The 21,501-nt window shown below is 41.5% G+C and overlaps 1 protein-coding gene across 1 annotated transcript in view; it reads left to right on the top strand.

Moving 5' to 3' along the window:
- Positions 1–18,181, top strand: part of LOC141144988 (cytidine monophosphate-N-acetylneuraminic acid hydroxylase-like) — a 328,965-nt gene extending 310,784 nt beyond the window's left edge. Inside the window, exons 12-13 of the mRNA XM_073631171.1 lie at positions 17,350–17,465; positions 18,070–18,181. Of these exons, the coding sequence (XP_073487272.1) occupies positions 17,350–17,465; positions 18,070–18,181 (228 nt within the window). The remainder of the gene's footprint in view (positions 1–17,349; positions 17,466–18,069) is intronic.
- Positions 18,182–21,501: the final 3,320 nt, after the last annotated feature.

The raw sequence follows: 21,501 nt of genomic DNA, 5'->3' as shown, positions 1-21,501 counted from the left end.
TCCATTATTTACAAGTGTCATGTGATCTGCTTTGATTGGTCACAGCGATCACATGACACTGGCAGCGGGCCAGTGCAGTGATCAGTCATCCGCAAGAGGTGCATTCTCGGAAGACGTCATATGACATCCTCCCAGAACATCAGTATTCCCGCTCGGCTGTCATTTTACTATAGGCCTGGCGGGAATGTGTTAAAAAACTTTGCTTTTACAGGTGTTGAGCGTTTCTTTTTTTCAGCCTGTAAATGCACCTCTATGTAAGCCTATGTGCCATTTCACAGGTGTTTACAGACACCAAAAAACACCACAGGCACATTTGGGAGAGGGTAGAAAAAATGCAGAACATGCCTAAAAGTCTCTAAGCATGCATAAACGATAGGCACTATTAGAAGGTTTCTTCTTTAATCTAATAGCTAATAGTTATCAATTAACAAATATTAACAAATGAATGAATGGATTAGATTTTTATAGAATAATTGAGTTGTATAAATATATATATATATATATATATATATATATATATATATATATATATATATATATATATATATATATATTATTTAATGTTATGTTAAAGGAAACTTATATTGTATATGTTAAATGGTTTCACGCATTGTTCTTGTCCACTCCTCAGGAATGCCAATACATTCCTTTAGAGACTGAGCAACTCCCACCAATACGGGAGGTGGTAAAGCCTGCGGTTTTCTGTAGAACTGCAAGACATATGAGAACCTTAGACCAGCCTTTTTAAAGATAAAGTGGGGGTCAGATTTTAAGAGTAAAAGCTAGATACAGAAACAGAGTTCAGCAGATTTGCTTCAGACACACCACGAGGAAACTTCACACACTCACAGACACAAATCTGATTCAATCTTCATCTCAAGAATATAATTACAATATTGATGTTATTTTTACATTTTACATTTTGATATTGTTCTTGTAATATTTTGCTATTTTATTATGAAATCAATTTTTGAGCTTTTACATGAGAACTGAACGTATTTTCCTGGAACTTTCCTCATCAATATAATTTACAGAATATCGGTATTAATACCATAAAACGGTATTTTAACAGACATTTCTATTGTTTGAGTGTTGATGCATTTCAGTGGCCTTTTACAAACATCCCATGTGCATGAGGCCTTAAAGTGTAACTCCACCTTTCAGTGCCATCTTAATAGCATTGTGGGCCCCTGGGCAAAGTAATGCACTGGGGCACCCACAAGCCTGCACTACTGCTCACCAAACGCAACCCATTCCCATTTAGAAACCAGGATCACAAGAATGTATGTCCCCAATTCTAAAGACTTCCTGTCTTGCTCCCTCCGTCTGTTGCTGGTCCCTCCAACCTCTTCACCCTCCATCACTTCCATCCCTCTGTTACTCTATCCCTCCCTTCTTTTATCTTTCCACAACTCCTTGTGCCTTATATCCCTCCACCTTTTCTATCCTCCATCACTTTCATCCCTCTAGTATTCTGTCTCTCCCTCTTTCTTTCCATAACTCCATCCCTCCATCCTTTGCTTCATCATTCCATTTCTCTATCGCACTCACATGCCTTGCCTGCTCAGTGTGAGGCTGTGGAACTTAGTCCAAGTGGAACTGGTCTAAGTGGTGAGTTAAAAACCAGAGTTTAAAACAGGAGGTTATAACAGGGGTCATAGTACCTGTGTAGTGTGAGTACCTGAGTGTTGTCTGAGTAGTGTGTGTGGATCGTTAGTACTTGTGTATTGTGTACTGTATACTTGAGTATTGCGAGTGCACGTAGGTCTGCGACTGTTCTGCGATTGCACGTAGGTCTGTGAGTACCTGTGTATTGTCTTGTTGTGTACCTGTGTATTGTCTTGAGTATTAGTGCCAGGAAGCTAGCTGTTAGGTAATTTGGACAGGGTAAAATCCCCAAATCCTCACAAAATTTAATAGGTACAATGCCCGGCGGGTGTGGAGAGGCGACTCTTTTTACATCTTGCTGCATGTATGCGTTCCTTGATCATCCGATTGAGGGTGAATACTGCTGTGCAAAATGTAAGCACATTGTTTCCCTGGAAGCCCAGGTTCTGAATCTGGGGAAGCAACTGTCAGCACTGAGAAGTCCCTCCATACTAAAGGAGAGCCAGGAACTTACACGGCAGGTGCTGGCAGGGGCCAGAACAGAGGCAGGTGGAGACAAAGAGGTGCAGGCACTAGCAAAGAGTAGATGGGTGACAGTCAGGAGGGGTAGAGGGGGAAGTGCCAGGGAGGCCGATCCCAATAAGTACGCTCCATTGAGTGACATTGGTGAAACCAGTCAGGGACCAGCACTGCTGGAGCTGAGGGACTCTCCTAGCTGCCGGGGGAAGAACTCCTTCAGTGAGAGTGGGTGGGCAGCAAAAGGAAAGGAAAGACAGATTCTGGTGGTAGGGGACTCAATTCTTAGAAGGACAGAGAGGGCAATCTGTAACCAAGACCTGAAGCGCCGAACAGTATGTTCTCTACCGGGCGCTCGGGTTCAGCACATCATGGATCTTGTGGACAGATTACTGGGAGGGGCTGGGGAAGACCTGGCTGTCATGGTGCACGTTGGCACCAATGACAAAGTCAGAGGCAGATGGAGTGTCCTAAAGAACGATTTCAGGGACTTAGGAGCTAAATTGAGGAAAAGGACCTACAAGGTAGTATTCTCAGGAATACTACCGGTACATAGAGCCATACCAGAAAGGCAGAGGGAGATTACGGAAGTAAACAAGTGGCTGAATAGCTTATGTAGTAAGGAGGGGTTTGGGTTCCTGGAGGACTGGACCGACTTCTCAGTCGGTAACCGGTACTATAGAAGGGACGGACTGCACCTAAATGAGGAGGGTGCAGATCTGCTGGGAATGAAGATGGCCAAAAAGTTAGAGGGGTTTTTAAACTAGGCGATGGGGGGGAGGGTCCAGAGACAGAGATAGCCAGCGCGGAAGATATTCCAGAGGGTAGTATTGGGGGCATTAGTAGGTTAACCAAAGCACAAAAACACAAGGTGAGTATAGTAGCAAGTCCTAGTTTCAATCTCGAAACACCCAATACGAGGACAATATGCGACCAGTCTAAACTATGTGGCATGTTTACCAATGCCAGGAGCATGGCGGACAAGATAGGTAAACTAGAGATACTGTTGTACAAGGAGGATTTGGATTTTGTGGGAATTTCAAAGACCTGGTTCAACAGCTCTCATGATTGGCTGGCAAACATTCAAGGGTATACCCTATACCGCAAGGATAGAGAGGGTAAAAAAAGGGGAGGGGTATGCCTATATATCAAGAATAATATACAAGTGAATGTGAGAGATGACATCACTGAGGGAGCTAGAGAGGAGGGGAATCCTTATGGGTAGAGCTCCAAAGGGATGAAGCCAAGGGGAAAATAATACTGGGAGTATGCTATAGGCCCCCTAACCTGAGGGAGGAAGTGGCGACGGATCTCCTATCACAAATTGGATTAGCAGCAAGGATGGGAAGTGTTATCATAATGGGGGATTTTAATTATCCAGACATAGACTGGGTGGAGGGAACTGCGCATTCATTTAAGGCTCGCCAGTTCCTTAATGTCTTGCAGGACAATTTTATGGGTCAGATGGTAGACGCACCAACTAGAAATAAAACATTACTGGATCTACTGATTACCAACAATACAGACCTGATCACGGATGTGGAAATACGGGGCAATTTAGGTAACAGCGATCACAGGTCAATTAGTTTCAGTATAAATCACACAAATAGGAAACATAAAGGGATACAAAGACACTGAATTTCAAAAGAGCCAACTTCCCTAAACTATAAACCTTGCTAAAAGGCATAAATTGGGATAAAATATTAGGAACAAAGAATACGGAGGAGAGATGGGTTTGCTTTAAGAGCATATTAAATAAGGGCATTAGCCAATGAATCCCATTGGGTAATAAATTTAAAAGAGCGAACAAAAATCCTGGATGGCTTAACTCCAATGTAAAAATGCATATAAAAGCAAAGGAGAAGGCCTTCAAAAAATACAAGGTTGAGGGATCATCCTCAGCATTCAGACTTTATAAAGAATGCAACAAGAAATGTAAGGGTGCAATTAGGACGGCTAAGATAGAACATGAAAGACACATAGTGGAGGAGAGCAAAAAAAATCCCAAGAAATTCTTTAAGTATGTAAACAGTAAAAAAGGGAGGACAGACCATATTGGCCCCATAAAGAATGAGGAAGGACATCTGGTTACAAAGGATGGGGAGATGGCAAAGGTATTGAATTTATTCTTCTCCTCAGTCTTCACGAGTAAATCGGGGCGCTTCAGTAACCAAAACTGCAGTGTTTATCCTCATGACACAACACAGGAAGCACCTCCATGGTTAACAGAGGACAGAATTAAAATTAGACTTGAGAAACTTAACATTAATAAATCACCGGGACCAGATGGCTTGCATCTGAGGGTACTTAGGGAACTCAGTCAAGTGATTGCCAGACCGTTGTTCCTAATTTTTACAGATAGTTTACTGACTGGAATGGTACCAGCTGATTGGAGAAAAGCCAATGTAGCATCAATATTTAAAAAGGGCCCAAAATACATCCCTGGGAATTACAGACCAGTTAGCCTAACATCAATAGTATGTAAACTCTTGGAGGGGATGATAAGGGACTATATACAAGATTTTAGTAATAAGAACGGTATCATTAGCAGTAATCAGCATGGATTCATGAAGAATCGTTCTTGCCAAACCAATCTATTAACCTTCTATGAGGAGGTGAGTTGCTATCTAGATAAAGGAAGGCCCGTAGACGTGGTGTATCTGGATTTTGCAAAAGCATTTGACACAGTTCCCCATAAACGTTTACTGTACAAAATAAGGTCCGTTGGCATGGACCATAGGGTAAGTACATGGATTGAAAACTGGCTACAAGGGCGAGTTCAGAGGGTGGTGATAAATGGGGAGTACTCAGAATGGTCAGGGGTGGGTAGTGGGGTTCCCCAGGGTTCTGTGCTGGGACCAATCCTATTTAATTTGTTCATAAACGACCTGGAGGATGGGATAAACAGTTCAATCTCTGTATTTGCAGACGATACTAAGCTAAGCAGGGCAATAACTTCTCCGCAGGATGTGGAAACCTTGCAAAAAGACCTGAACAAATTAATGGGGTGGGCGACTACATGGCAAATGAGGTTCAATGTAAAAAAATGTAAAATAATGCATTTGGGTGGCAAAACTATGAATGCAATCTATACACTGGGGGGAGAAACTCTGGGGGAATCTAGGATGGAAAAGGACCTGGGGGTCCTAGTGGATGATAGGCTCAGCAATGGCATGCAATGCCAAGCTGCTGCTAACAAAGCAAACAGAATATTGGCATGCATTAAAAGGGGGTCAACGCCATATAGAGATAAAACGATAATTCTCCCGCTCTACAAGGCTCTGGTCCGGCCGCACCTGGAGTATGCTGTCCAGTTCTGGGCACCAGTCCTCAGGAAGGATGTACTGGAAATGGAGCAAGTACAAAGAAGGGCAACAAAGCTAATAAAGGGTCTGGAGGATCTTAGTTATGAGGAAAGGTTGCGAGCATTGAACTTATTCTTTCTGGGGAAGAGACGCTTGAGAGGGGATATGATTTCAATTTACAAATACTGTACTGGTGACCCCACAATAGGGATAAAACTTTTTCGCAGAAGAGAGTTTAATAAGACTCGTGGCCACTCATTACAATTAGAAGAAAAGAGGTTTAACCTTAAACTACGTAGAGGGTTCTTTACTGTAAGAGCGGCAAGGATTTGGAATTCCCTTCCACAGGCGGTGGTCTCAGCGGGGAGCATTGATAGCTTCAAGAAACTATTAGATAATCACCTGAATGACCACAACATACAGGGATATACAATGTAATACTGACACATAATCACACACATAGGTTGGACTTGATGGACTTGTGTCTTTTTTCAACCTCACCTACTATGTAACTATGTAACTATATGCTCTATCCTATCATCCATCTCTCTGTCACCCAGTCTATACCTCCATTCTTTAGGGCTCTTTCACACACATGTCCATTTTCACGGACTCCGCTTGCTCAGCAGGGATCGCTCCGCTGAGCTGACAGATGAGAGGTCCGTCTCTGCTCACTGTGGAAAGACGGACCTGTCAGAGCTCCACTGTCCTCTATGGGGGATCAGATGAAAACAGATCTGCCTGTCTGTTTTCATCCCATCTGCCAGAGGGATGGATAATAGGGTTTGCATCCGTCTGGATTAGCGGATTGGATGCCAGCGTACAGGTCACGTGAGCACTTGTGGCCCCTGGGTAAGACGGTCCTGGGTCGCTGGGCAGGTGGGGCCCCCCAGGCAAGTGGGGCCCCCGGGCAACTGCCCAGCGTGCCCATGCGAAAAGACGGCCCTGCCACCTTTGCTGAGAAAAAAAACAAACAATCCCCCGTGGGTGCTTTCTGTATATTGCAAGGATTTTAACAAACTTTATAGCAGAGTTTTACCTTTTCCTGTTGTGAAAAAAAAAACATTTTCCACTATATCCCTGCAAGACTCCTGAATGGGAGGGTCTGCACTTATTATAACCATCTGGTGCACTTTCAGTGTTCCGGTAAGGAAAGCTGCAGTAATTAACCCTTAGGACGCATCTGACTAAAAATTAAATTCCTATTGCAGAGGATGCCTAAAATGTTATTTGTGTCTTAGTGCAGACATCTGAGAAAATCAGTGCATCACCCACACAAGCAGAAAATTACATTTCTAAGGATGTTCTGTACATAAACTGTGTGCAGTACGCCTCCAGTTTGTCATATTGCATTGAATATTGCGGTGAATTACAGTGGCTTCATATTGATATCAAAAGTTAATTTTTATTAACATAAAATTACAAATTGGCTTGTGTGAAAATTAAGTGAAAATTAAGTGAAATTATTCTAGAATTCTAATCTCGGTCACTGAGTTTAGTAATTGTAGATCTGATACACTTTACATTTCAGCTTTGCTCTCTGCATTGTGTTATTGATTACACTTGTTAATAATTGTTGTGTTATATGATTACATTGTTCCTCTCCAGATGCTTTCTACTGTTCAGTCCCAGGTACTGGATCACAACTCACCTCAGTCGCCCATAACAATAAACAAGAAAAGAAAAGAAGACGTCACACACTAGATTTGTAATTGCTGTAAAGTTTTTAATCCATACGCAACACACAGTCCATCTAAAACTCCACTCTTGAAATGTTTCACTTAAATAAGAATTCCACACACAGTATGTATAATTTTACATTTTTTACATAGTTTCATTGGTCCAGCTTGGGCCGCCTCTCACCTCATTCAATAAAATAATGCTTTTCATTCAGTTTGAAAATGCAAAGCATTCTCTGAATGGTCCTGTGCCAAGTGGCTGACCTCTTCTGTTCAGTAAGCAGCAGGGCAACCGCTCGGGACAGGACCCGGAAACTAGTGAAGGTCACTGTAGTAGCAGGTGTCTGCTACAGTGATTTCCAGCTTCTAGAGGGATCCCACAGGTATGGTATATGCATATTTACATTGGTCCAAGCTGGACCAGTGTAACTATGTATAAAATGCTATACCAGAGGAGGAGCCATCAGAGGATGAGCATTATGTGGCCTGTCTGTGTTGGGTATGGATTAAAACATTTACTGTAGTATCTGATCCAGTGTTCAGCTTTCATTTCTTTGCTATTATGGCAAATGTTGATGTACACTTAGGTATTTCTGTGTTACAAGAATGGTAGAGAAGACATTTTTTAAATACCTTGGTCACATCACCTCCTTCCCTTCCACTAGAATTTGCTGCTCGTAATAGTAAGCAGAAGGAATTCCGGTGTCCTGTCAGAAAGCCGTTATCCATCATGATATGTAACGGAAGTGACGTTCCGACACGACCATCTTGGTACACCAGCACTCATCCGCAGTAAGCCTACAGTCAGAAGGCGGCAACGGACATCTTTTTACACCCACTAAAGTCTTGCATATCACACTTATTTTTGCCAGTGAACTGAGCTTATATAGTGAAATACATTTCTTAGGCCTCATGCACACTGGTTCCTTGTAAACAGAGAAAAATCTGCATTATAAACTCACCTAAGCTGCATTTTTTCAAAACAGTCTAGGTGAGTTTATCAGAGTTTAACAGAGTTTGAAGATTGGGAGTTTATCTCATTGGCCAGAATTTTAATTTATTCTGGTCATTGAAATAAATAAATGCTGAAGTGCTAAATGTGCCTAGAGTTTATGAGTGTTTATGAGTGTTTTTCAGCTTTTTTGTTTTTGGTCAGAAGAGGCCTTAAGGCCTCATGCACACTACTGCTGTTAAACTTGTGTTTTTGTGAGTTTTTTTTTTTTCCTTGTCCTTAAACTCCCCTCTATGTTATTCTATGGGTCCATGCACACATGGACGTTTTTAACAGTTTATCAACAGTGGAATTTATAGGCTGCTATTGGAATGCCTAAAATCGTTTTCAGAAGCAGAAATTATGACCCACAAAAAAACGATAAACGCTCATAAACTTTAGGCACATTTAGCACTTCAGCGTTTATTTTATTGGCCAGAATAATTTACAATTCTGGCCACTGAAATACATTGACTCCCAAACTCCAAACTCTGTTAAACTCTCCTAAACTGTCTTGAAAAAATGCAGCTTGGTGAATTTGTAACGCTGATTTTCTCCTGTCAGGATAAACTGCATTTACAAGAAACCAGTGTGCATGAGGCCTACAGGGAAGCTGTAAAAATTTGGGGATCATTTTATTTTAATTTGTTAAACCTTGTTATGTTTTTTTGTTATTATACATATACAATTTCTGCTATATGAAGAAAATCCCAATACAGGACAAAGTGTTTCCTTGAACACTAAAGGTTTAAAGTCTACTGCCTCTGGATATGTTCTGCCTGACTTAAGTCAGGTTCAATAGGAACAGGCCGGCTTTCGGTCAGTGTGTACAGCTGTCTGTCATAAGCTATCATACTGTAAAAACAAATCAGTTTGGATTAAACATGTAGGGCGGAGCTACAGTAGTGCCATCATCATGCCCACTGGGGCGCTGGATGCTGCATTTGTCTGATTTGTTTTTATGATATGTGAGTAAGATACTATAGTTCATAATAAATAGGTGTTTTTAATACTACACCATGAGTGATTTCCCTTCCTCTTTCATGCAATGTTTGCCTTATGTTTGATCAATGGATGTGGGAATGGTGGTTCAACTTCCATCCATCCATTCCTAGGATCTTTCCTTACAAGCATTATAAATAGACCTCTTATAATTAGAGGTCTAACTTTCTGGTAAGCGGCTTTTAGTGTCACAGGTGGTTTGTTGTACAGAGGTGATTTGTAAGAGGAATCTTTTATATACTGTATGATCCTGGGCTGTCTTTTTTTTTCCTCATTGAAGTCACTTTTTTATGTGGAGGACTTTTGTTGCACTTTTTTCTTGTGGGGCTCCTTTATGATTTGTTCACATTATTATAATATTTATTCACAGCATTATATGTATTTGATGTTTTTTTATTATTTATGTGTTTATTATTGCACTTAATTCTTAACTATTTATTCACTTTTTGATATGCACTTGATATGAATTGGTATATATTTTGATTTTTTAATCTGTATGCATTTAATACCAGGTGTGTTGGTAATGGTGATTGCTGCTGTATTTTTTTTTTTTTAACCACTTCAGCCCCGGATGGATTTACCCCCTTCCTGACCAGAGCACTTTTTACAATTTCGCACTGCGTCTCTTTAACTGCTAATTGCGCGGTCATGCAATGCTGTACCCAAACGAAATTTGCGTCCATTTCTTCCCACAAATAGAGCTTTCTTTTGATGGTAATTGATCACCTCTGCGGTTTTTATTTTTTGCACTATAAATGGAAAAAGACCGAAAATTTTGAAAAAAAATGACATTTTCTACTTTTTGTTATAAAAAAAATCCAATAAACTCAATTTTAGTCATACATTTAGGCCAAAATGTAAAAAAAAAAAAAAAAAATTTACAGAAAGTTGTCACTAAATGATATACTGCTCACACAGGCCATGGGCATATGTGGAATTGCACCCCAAAATACATTTAGCTGCTTCTCTTGAGTATGGGGATACCACATGTGTGGGACTTTTTGGGAGCCTAGCCGCGTACGGGGCCCTGAAAACCAATCACTTCCTTCAGGATTTCTAAGGGCGTAAATTTTTGATTTCACTCCTCACTACCTATCACAGCTTTGAAGGCCATAAAATGGCCAGATGGCACAACCCCCCCCCCCCCCAAATGACCCCAATTTGGAAAGTAGACACCCCAAGCTATTTGCTGAGAGGCATGTTGAGTTCATGGAATATTTTATATTTTGACACAAGTTGCAGGAAAGTGACAATTTTTTTTTTTTTTTTTGCACAAAGTTGTCACTAAATGATATATTGCTCACACAGGCCATGGACCCAGATGGCACAACTCCCCCCCCCCCCAAATGACCCCATTTTGGAAAGTAGACACCCCAAGCTATTTGCTGAGAGGCATGGTGAGTATTTTGCAGCTCTCATTTATTTTTGAAAATGAAGAAAGACAAGAAAATCATTTTTTTTTTTCTTTTTTCAATTTTCAAAACTTTGTGACAAAAAGTGAGGTCTGCAAAATACTCACTATACCTCTCAACAAATAGCTTGGGGTGTCTACTTTCCAAAATAGGGTCATTTGGGGGGGTTTTGTGCTACCTGGGCATTCCATGGCCTCCGAAACTGTGATAGGCAGTGAAGAGTGAAATCAAAGTTTACGCCCTTAGAAAGCCTGAAGGCGGTGCTTGGTTTTCGGGGTCCCGTACGCGGCTAGGCTCCCAAAAAGTCTCACACATGCGGTATCCCCGTACTAAGGAGAAGCAACAGAATGTATTTTGTGGTGTAATTTCACATATTCCCATGGCATGTTTGAGCAATATATCATTTAGTGACAACTTTGTGCAAAAAAAAAAAAAAAAATTTGTCTTTTTCCCGTAACTTGTGTCACAATATAAAATATTCCATGGACTCGACATGCCTTTCAGTAAATAGCTTGGGGTGTCTACTTTCCAAAACGGGGTAATTTGGGGGGGTTTTGAACTGTCCTGGGATTTTATGCACAACATTTAGAAGCTTATGTCACACATCACCCACTCTTCTAACTACTTGAAGACAAAGCCCTTTCTGACACTTTTTGTTTACATGAAAACACTTTTTTTTTTTTGCAAGAAAATTACTTTGAACCCCCAAACATTATATATTTTTTTAAAGCAAATGCCCTACAGATTAAAATGGTGGGTGTTTCATTTTTTTTTTTCACACAGTATTTGCGCAGCGATTTTTCAAACGCTTTTTTTGGGAAAAACACACTTTTTAAAATTTTAATGCATTAAAACACACTATATTGCCCAAATGTTTGATGAAGTAAAAAAGATGATCTTAGGCCAAGTACATGGATACCAAACATGACATGCTTTAAAATTGCGCACAAACGTGCAGTGGCGACAAGCTACATACATTTTTAAAAGCCTTTAAAAGCCTTTACAGGTTACCACTTTAGATTTACAGAGGAGGTCTACTGCTACAATTAGTGCCGTCGATCTGACCTTCGCGGTGATACCTCACATGCATGGTGCAATTGCTGTTTACATTTGACGCCAGACCGACGCTTTTGCACGAGAGCAGGGGGACACAGGGGTGCTTTTTTTTTTTCTTTATTATTTTTTTTTCTTTTTTATCTTATTTTTAAACTGTTCCTTTCATTTTTTTAATCATTTTTATTGTTATCTCAGGGAATGTAAATATCCCCTATGATAGCAATAGGTAGTGACAGGTACTCTTTTTTGAAAAAATGAGGGTCTATTAGACCCTAGATCTCTCCTCTGCCCAAGATCGGTGTGATAAAATGCTTTCCCAATTTCCCAATGGAGCGGTTTACATCCGGCGAAATCTAAATCATGAAAATTCTCAAGTTCCCTGTTGGGACAGGAGAGCCAGAGAAAAACATGGAAGACGGTGGGGGGGGGGGCATTCCCTCCCACTGCTTGTAAAAGTAGTCTAGAGACTAATTAGCCGCTAGGATTGCTTTTACATGAAAGCCAACCGCTGACTGAAAAGAATGATACCAAGATGATACCTAAACCTGCAGGCATCATTCTGGTATAACTACTCAAAGTCCAGCCACATACCAGTACGTTGCTGGTCCTTGTTGGGCATATATTGTAATCTTTTTTTTTCATGAAGCCTGTGGGCTGAACGAAAAAGAGAGATTGATCGGTGGGTATGCCCACTATTAGAATACCTCCCTTCATCCACCCACCTCTAATGCTGGGCATACATGCACCATTTATACATGCCAAAGCATGGGGGCATCTGCCCCAAAAGTTAGGAGAAAATCGCTCCTCCGCCCCTGCTGCCCCCATGCTTCGGCATATATCACCTCCGCTGGAGTCACGGCTTTATGTATCGTGGGAACAAACGCTGTTGCTGTCAAGATAAATAAATCCGCGCTGCAGCTGAATGGCGTACCTGAAAACAAAAAAATGGTTAACAATAAAACACAGTAAACAGTAAAGTATAAAAAATTGCATACCTGAAAAGCAAACATGATAAAACATAATAACAATAAAACATTGCAGAATAGAATACAGTAAAAAAGAGCAGAACAATAGAGAGAGAATAGAGAGAGAGAGAGAACAATAAAACGACAACTATTTTTTTTTATTTTATATATTTTTTTGTGTTTTTTTTTTTTTTTTTTTTTTACACTTTTTTTTGTAACTGTAACTTTTATAACTGTAACTGGTTCCAGGTTCGGGTCTCTCAAAATGCGATGGCATCTTGGGAGACCCTGTGAAAGTGTTCCTAGTCTGTGCATTGCTGTACCCTACGCTAATCAACTAGTGTATGGTAGCGTTCAAAACATTCACCAATGCAAAGACCAGGATTGTCAGGACAGGAGGGACAATAATAGCGGGTGTCACACCTATATCCGTGCTTGCTGCAGACACAACATCTTTTTGGGGGGGTTCATTGGGTAGGGGTACTCGGGAGGACATAAAGAAAATGCCTCTCATGCAGCCAACTGCATTTGGTTGGGGATGTGAATGGGGGAAGTACGGGTGCTGCAGAAGTGGTGGGTACCCAATTGAGATTGGCGAATGCAGCAGGAAGGGCATTATGGGCACGATGGGCCTGTGTTTGTCTTCTTCTTGGTGGCAGCGGGACACTACTTGTGCTTTCCACCTCACCAGCTTGAACTGCACTTATGGAACTCGCCACGTCACCAAGTGTTACTGCAGTGCTGGTTTGACTATGACCGGGGTGTACTAGGCCGCTGGTGCTTGCCAGTTCACCAAAACGCTACCAAAAAAACTGTTAGCAATCGCAGGGATCAGGCCCGACTCTGCGAACGCTGCAGTTATGTGTTTAGTGTTTTATAAGTGACAGTGATCGATCAATACTGCACTTGGGTGGGCTGGGCTGGGCAGAGGGGCAAAACGCAGGTGCTAGCAGGTATCTGGGCTGATCCCACTAACACTGCGTTTTGGGGAACCCTAAACTGCTGGGGACGCTAGTATAGATCTGATCGGATCAGTTATTGATCCGTTCGGATACTATACCACTAAGGGAGGTGTATGGTGCGTGCGTGGGTGTTATCACTACTGGCACTAACCTGACACTGCCTGGGGCTGGTGCTTGCCAGTTCACCAAAACGCTACCAAAAAAACTGTTAGCGATCGCAGGGATCAGGCCTGACGTGGAAAGTGACAATCCGCATTGTGTGACAGGGGATGTGGAAAGTGACAATCCGCAATATGTGGCAGGTGACAAGGTGACAATCTGCATCTGGTGGCAGGCGATGTGGCAAGTGACAATTATAGCAGGAAAGTAACAATCCACATCTGGGGGCAGGTGACATGGCAAGTGACAATCTGCAACGTGTGGCAGGTGAAGTGGCAAGTGACAATCCGCATCTGGTGGCAGGCAACGTGGCAAGTGACACGCTCGGGGCTCCCACTGATTCTGTATTATGTTGAGTTGAACTATTTCATTTTATATAACAATGTAATAATAGAAAAAATGCGCTTCAATCATACTGACACCATAACAACCATGGTGCTGTGATGATTGAAGCACCAACACCAGCCATTTCCCTGATAAATTCCCCCCAAAAAACGTATTTTCTGGCAGTGCCCCTCCCGAGACTAGACTCTGGATCCGCCCCTGCTAAGGGAGGTGTATGCTGCGTGCGTGGGTGTTAGCGGTACTGGCGCTAACCTGACGCTGCCTGGGGCGACGCAGATCCTATCTGACCCTAAAACCTAAGTTATATCACCGCCGGGCGATCAGGGGGCTAAACCTTTATTAGGTAATAAACAGCGGGTGCCCTGACACTATAAAAAATAAACTAACTAGCGTCACCCGTAACAGTTATACGGTGATCACTGGTGAAAGGGTTAACTAGGGGGCAATCAAGGGGTTAAAACCTTTATTAGGTAGTATATGGGGGTCCCTGACACTATAAAATGCTGACGGCGAACCTAAATATTTACGTCCCTAACTAGCGTCACTGGTGACACTAATACAGCGATCAGAAAAATGATCGCTTAGTGACACTAGCGACGGGGGGTGATCAAGGGGTTAAAACTTTATTAGGGGGGGTTAGGGGGGTATCCTAGACCTAAAGGGGGCTAACACTAACTGCCCTACCACTTCTAACAGTCACAAACTGACACCATGCAGTAATCAGAAAAAAAAACTGCTTGGTGTCACTGTGACGGGGGGGGGAGTGATTAAGGGGTGATCGGGGAGGTGATGGGGGGTGTAAAGTGTGCCTGGTGTGTTTTACTATGTGTGTAGTGTTTGTGCACTCACATCGATGTCTTCTCTCCTGAGCGCCGGAACGGAAAATACAGAGCCGAAGAGCGATGACATCACTTCCTCTGCCACTGTTTACTATACAGCAGCAGAGGAAGAATCTCATTGGCTGGGAGCGATCACGAGGGGGTGGCCACGAATGGATGGCCTCCCCCTCACCTCTGATCACTCTGGGACAGAAGCCGACCGCCTCGGGCACCGGGGGAGGGTCTGATCGGACCCCCCCCACCTGTGGGAGGCAAGTAACGTACCCATACGTTATTTTGCCTGCCCGTGCCATTCTGCCGCAGTATATCTGCGTAAGGCGGTCGGCAAGTGGTTAATTGCCACTTTTAGCACAGGATTCTTGTTGGTATTAAAGTATAACTAAAGACAAAACTTTTTTTTAGTTGTGGATAGAGTGGAGATGGATTAGAACCCCTGTCAGTTTTTGTTGCCGTCTGTGCCCGTTAAGGAAATTCATCCTCTCTATTTGTCCTGTTTACCTTTGTCATTGAAAGTGAAAGTAAAGAAAATCCCACATTTTCAGTTGTCGCCAGAAAAGTAATAGAGGGGAAATCTTCCAATGGTGTCACTAGTTCTGGTGACCTGGGGGTCCCCAAGAGATTCCCTTAATTTGCAGTGATTTTGCTGACAGCCTGGGTGTCTACTAACAATTGAGACCCAGGGGAACCGCATCACGATCACATGATCGTTGTGAAAGCCTCTGATTGGCTATCACAGTAATCACTCACTGTAGCCCTTCCCTATGTTATCTCTCCTCTGTGAAGAAGAGAAACAACAGACTTGTCTACTAGAGAGGAGGAAACAATATGGCATTGTATCTAATCAGCCTCAATAAGTAGATGTCTCCTGAGGCTCAGAGGTCACTTTTTTTCAGCTACATGATGTCAAAAAAGATATAATAACAGTGCTGCAGCAGATCAGAGGTGTGGAGAAGATAAATAATTAAAAAGTGCTGTGGAGGAGAAAAATGTCATATCAGACTGATATAGGCACACTTATTAACTTAAAGGGGTTGTAAAGGCAGAAGGTTTTTCATCTTAATGCATTGTATGCATTAAGATAAAAAACCCTTCTGTGTGCAGCAGCCCCCTTAACACTTTCCTGAGGTCACTCTCTGTCCAGCATTGTCCACAAGTGTCTCAGGCATTCAAGATTATACTTCCTGAGCCATTGGCTCCCACTGTTGTCAATCAAAGTCAGCTAGCCAATCAGGGGAGAGAGGGGGCTGGGCCGGGGTCGGTGCTCCGTGTCTGAATGGACACAGGGAGCTGTGATTCGGCTTGGGTGCCCTCATAGCAAGCTGCTTACTGTGGGGGCACTAAACAGGAGGGAGGGGCCAGGATCACAGAAGAGGGACCCGAGAAGAGGAGGATCCAGGCTCCTCTGTGCAAATCCACTGCAACAGAGCAGGTAAGTATTACATGTTTATTATTTTTATAGGAAAAATAACAAGCCTTTACAATCACTTTAAGGGATCCATATGTCTGGTGCGTATATCTGCTTTTGGGTGTGAGCACGAAGGTGTATTGTAGATAACACTTATGAGTACCAAAGCATGGTGCAGGAATACAAGAAGTATAATTTGATAATTGTTTAGATTTGGGACTTTTTGATGTTGTATGGACTTTGCTTTTGCACATAATAGATGGACACTGGTTAATGTATGGAAATTCCCCAAAAATGTTTAAAAATTTCTTTAGACACAAAGAAATTAAGTATGGCGCACTGTTTTTTTTTTAGATAACCTACTGTATACTTAGAATGGCACTTTATTCACTTTCACTCATTATCACTGGCTACCCTTTTGAGGGGGTTAAGTCAGTTTGGTGCCTAGGAGCAATTTTTGATTTTGATCCAACAGCAGATTGAATTGGGTTTCATCTCTCCAGGAGTGCAGGATTGTGGAAAATTGTTTAATCAATTAGGTGTGCAAATTGCAGCTTGAGGTATTGAGCTTTATATACAACAGACTTTTTTTTAAAAAAGTGGTAAAAAAGATGTGAAAGGGGGTCAGGAGCTCTGTTTGCTGGCTGCCTGTGAAAATCTATAATATTCATGTGCAATAGTTTTATTTACCAAAATTAAAAAATAATAAATATCATAATATCAATACATATGGAAAAAAACATATTTCGTAGCCCTGGATATATAGTAAAAAAAAAACAAAAATATGTACCCAGCCACCTTTGGTCCACTTTTTAGGATGAGTCATATAATATTGTCATTGTTTTCCGAGTGTCATGGATCAGTTCTGCACCTCTGGCATGCACTAAAATTTGTTTTACAACAGTCTGTTTACACCCCTGTGGGGTAATAGTAAAACATATTCATGTTCAGGTGTCTTTTGTTGGAAATTCAACACTAATTGATCCAGGATTTTGAATCAAATCATCTTATATTCAGTATTTCTGCAGATTTTAGACTACTTTCTGATTTTTCCAAGAACATTTTCAAAGCCGTATTAAAACATTTATGCTTTATTTTATGACAGATAAGAAGTAGAGCTACTGTCATGAGACATGTTGTAAAAAATGGCCTACTTTGGGATGATTTATACATTGGATTTCAAACACGAATTCAGAGGGACCCAGATATCTACCATCACCAGTATGTTTCTGATTTCTCTTTTACAGATATTTGTACATTTACCCATGTACTTTGTATTGCTAAATTTGTAGGACTTGTACACAATCATACAAAACGCAAACTTAAAATGTCAAAAAATGCATAAGGCCCCTTACAATCTACGGTGTATAGTTCCTTTGTGTTCAATCCTGGTGTTGTAGTGTGTCTGGGAGGCACAGGTAGAGCGTTCAACCCCACTGCCTGCAGCGTGCCGAAGTCTGTAACAGGCTGAAATATGCTGCAGCTGGATGGGTCTGAATGCTGTACTGGAGTTTAGGGCTCTATGCCTACAGGGACAAATGTCTGGAATTCCTATGTTTTTTTCAGTGATCTGACAACAGTCACAAATGTATTATTTTGTGAATTCTTTGAAGTGTGTCTCCATACCAGGCTATTGGGACAATAGATTTAGAAAAATGGAACCTTCTACCAGTAGCAATATAGACATAAACACTATATATACATATTGCATGTACTATAGGTACATTTGTGAACACCTGCAAGGTTCATGTTTTATATATGTAATAGTTTTTAAAATATATAATGAGGTTTCTGCATTAACACCACTGATACCTATCTCCCCTAGATTCTGGAACCATTTTCAGATCAAGCTGCCTCTAACACCACCTAACTGGAATGCATTTTTGGAACAAGAGAAACAAAGTGGAAATAATGCACAGAATTGCAGTGTAATGTAAATCATTAACAGAAAACATGTCACAACCTGCAGTAGATGCTGAAACTCCTTTTAATCTCAAATCTGCCAATGAATGCATATTGTTTGTATGATAATTAGGAGGTCCAAACATTAAAATCTGATATTCTCCTTTAGATTTACCAAAAACGATATAGTGAAAGTGCTGGTTTTAGCAATCCATTCCATATACAAGGTTATTCAAAAAGATGGAGACAATTTAAACTTTTAATTTCAAAGAAACTTTGTTGGATAGAAACACATTTTGCACATCACTGGATTGAGGAAGGTTTGAAAATTAAAAGCTCACCTAGAAGTCCCATTTAATGCCACCCAGCGATATGGTGTATTCTTAAAAACCGTCTGCATATGAAGCTGTACAAGTTGCAGTTACTGCAGGCATTGCATCCTGGTGACCATAACAGAAGGTTCGAATTTTGCCCTGCAATTCTGCAGTTAATGGAAGAGATCAATTTTTCCAAATGACTATTTTTTTTGAAGAATCAACGTTTCATCCCTCTGGTAAGGTTAATCGATATGATGTAAGAATTTGGGGGAATGAAAATCCTTGCATAGTTGTGGAAAATTAAAGAAACACATCGAAGCTGGTTGTGTTTTGCACCATTTCTGTAAGCAAAGTTTATGGACCTTTCTTTTTTGAAACTGTGACAGGCTTTTCATGTCTGGACATGCTGCAAAACTGGTTGTTTCTCCAACTTCAAGCAGATTCAGATGACTTGATTTTCATGCAAGATGATGCCCTGTGTCTCTTCCACTTGGAGGTCTGGTTTAATCTGAATGACACCATTCTAGAATGATGGATTGGAAGAGGTGGACAGCAAGATCTAGTTCATCATCTGTGGCCTCCCAGGTCACCAGACCTTACCCCCTGCCATTTTTTTCTATGGGGTAGAAAGGGTATTTATCCCACCTATGCCTGCTGCTCTTTAAGACCTGAGAAAATTAGTTAAAGCTATGAATTCAATAACTAGTGACCAGTGGATTCGTGTTTGGCAAGAAATGGTCTACCATTTTGGTGTTTGTTGTGCAACAAATGGTACTCATGTTAAGTGCATACAATCTCTAGAATCATAAAACTTTGCACCCTCCTCCTCCAGTGACGTGCAGAATGTACTTCTATCCCTTCCAGTTTTGACATAAAAAGTTGAAATCAACTTTTTAAAGAACCCTGTATATCTGATCAGGTAGGCCCTCAAACGGCATGCGTTAGTAACTCTAAAGGAGCTTGTAAAATTAGGCTGTAATGTGTGTGATCCGCTTTAGATGCACCAAAGCATCTTTCCACCACTATGCATGTCAGATTTGTTTAGATATAGCACAACTTTTCAAAAGATCCTACACAGGCCAGTCTATAGTATCAATCAAAAAAGACATCAGACACACAGCTGTGTGCACATTTAGGGGTCATTCACATCCTAGTTTTGCGGTAATGCTCATTGTGTGCATTGGTCCTCTGCAGTGATTTTTAATGCCATCACAACACTCATGCATTGCAGTGAACTGCAGCAGGCAGTAATGCACAACCAAGCTTTTTGGTGTGCTGATATAGAAAAACACTGCAGGTACATCTTCCTGACCTGTCGGTGCATTGGCAGCCCATTCATAATAAATGCAGGTTAGTGTGTGACATAATGCACATTAATGCGCATGCTTTTCTTTTCTTCACAGGTTTTTTTTTTTTTTCTATATAATAATTTTTATTCAGTTTTTGTCAGTTTACAAAATGATAAATCGCATATTCATACAGCAATAGGTATCGTAAACTGAAAAATAAACCATGATGGCTAACAAAATCATATAGTAACATTGCGTTCATAGTACAATAACCTGAATTATGAGGAATATGATTAAGGCAGGAGAAGCTATGTTCCTCCACTAGTCACCCCATTTGGGAACTTACTGTGACATAGTGGAGGTACCAGTTCTACAAACCTATGTGTCAGCGGTATCATTAACTGGGTTATATCTGTTAGCATTCATATAACAAGAGCGTAAAGCTCAGAACTAATATTAAAGCGGAGTTCCACACAAAAATGGAACTTCCGCTTTTCGGAACCCTCCCCCCCTCCGGTGTCACATTTGGCACCTTTCAGGGGGGAGGGGGGTGCAGATACCTGTCAAAGACAGGTATTTGCACCTACTTCCGGCATAGACTCCCATGGGAGTCTATGCTTCTTCCTGTCCTGACCGCGCTGTCTGCTGGGAACACACAGATCCCAGCAGAGAGCGGGGACCACTAGGGACGCGCAGCGTGACTCGCGCATGCGCAGTAGGGAACCGGGAAGTGAAGCCGCAACGCTTCGCTTCCTGATTCCCTCACCCAGGATGGCGGCGGCAGCTGCCGAGAACCGAGCTGGTTCTCGGCGTCCCCTGCCGACATCGCTGGACCCCGGGACAGGTAAGTGGCAATGTATTAAAAGTCAGCAGCTGCAGTATTTGTAGCTGCTGACTTTTAATATTTTTTTTTTTGGGCAGTGTGGGTGAACCCCCGCTTTAAGTAAACATACATATAAATGAAACAGGATCAGTTCAGAGACCATATGGAAAGGAAGGATATGAACCTTAAGAAAAAAAATGCAGATACGTATTAGAGAGTTTGCCAGAGCAGTAGTTGATGAAATATTATTCATTTGTGATGAGTGTCACACCAAGTCATCCATCGTTGCCACCGTGGATGAAAGTGGTCATAGTGTCCCCCAATGGATGCTAGCATTTTTTCATAAGTGAAATGTAAGGATAGTGTGTGCAAGACCTCTTTTACCTCTGGAGGATTCAGGGACCTCCATTTTCTTAGTATCACTAATTTGGCTGCTAGGAACAAGTGAGTAACAAATTGCCTATGTAATGGTGGAATTTCTTCTATGCCTATATTGAGGATAGCTAAAGAAGGTGAAAAACGGATTTGTAAATCTGTTATTTGACAAAGAATTTTGAAGATGTGGGACCAATATGTGGTTAGGTTCTTGCAGCTCCACAAGATATGAAATATGGTACCCGGTTGTCCACAATTTCTCCAACAGGTGGAGGTGTGGAGGGGTCAAATTTAGCTATTCTGTAGGGTGTTAGGTACCATCGTTGTGTAATCTTATGTGAGAGTTCCCATAAGTTGGTGCATTTGGTTGCTGAGTGGATGTGCTGCATAGCTTTGTGCCATTGTTGTTCAGTAAAGGAGTCGTTAAGGTCCCTTTCCCATGCTAGCATGGAATTCGTTTTGGTAAATATACTCTTGTCATGGATAGAGTCGTAAAACAAGGAGATACCGCCTTTACGAGATGTCTTGGCAGTAAGGTAGATATGAATCTG

Source organism: Aquarana catesbeiana, linkage group LG05 (assembly GCF_042186555.1).
Source record: "Aquarana catesbeiana isolate 2022-GZ linkage group LG05, ASM4218655v1, whole genome shotgun sequence".
NCBI classification, from domain to species: Eukaryota; Metazoa; Chordata; class Amphibia; order Anura; family Ranidae; genus Aquarana; species Aquarana catesbeiana.
This window is presented reverse-complemented; position numbering and strand designations above follow the sequence as displayed.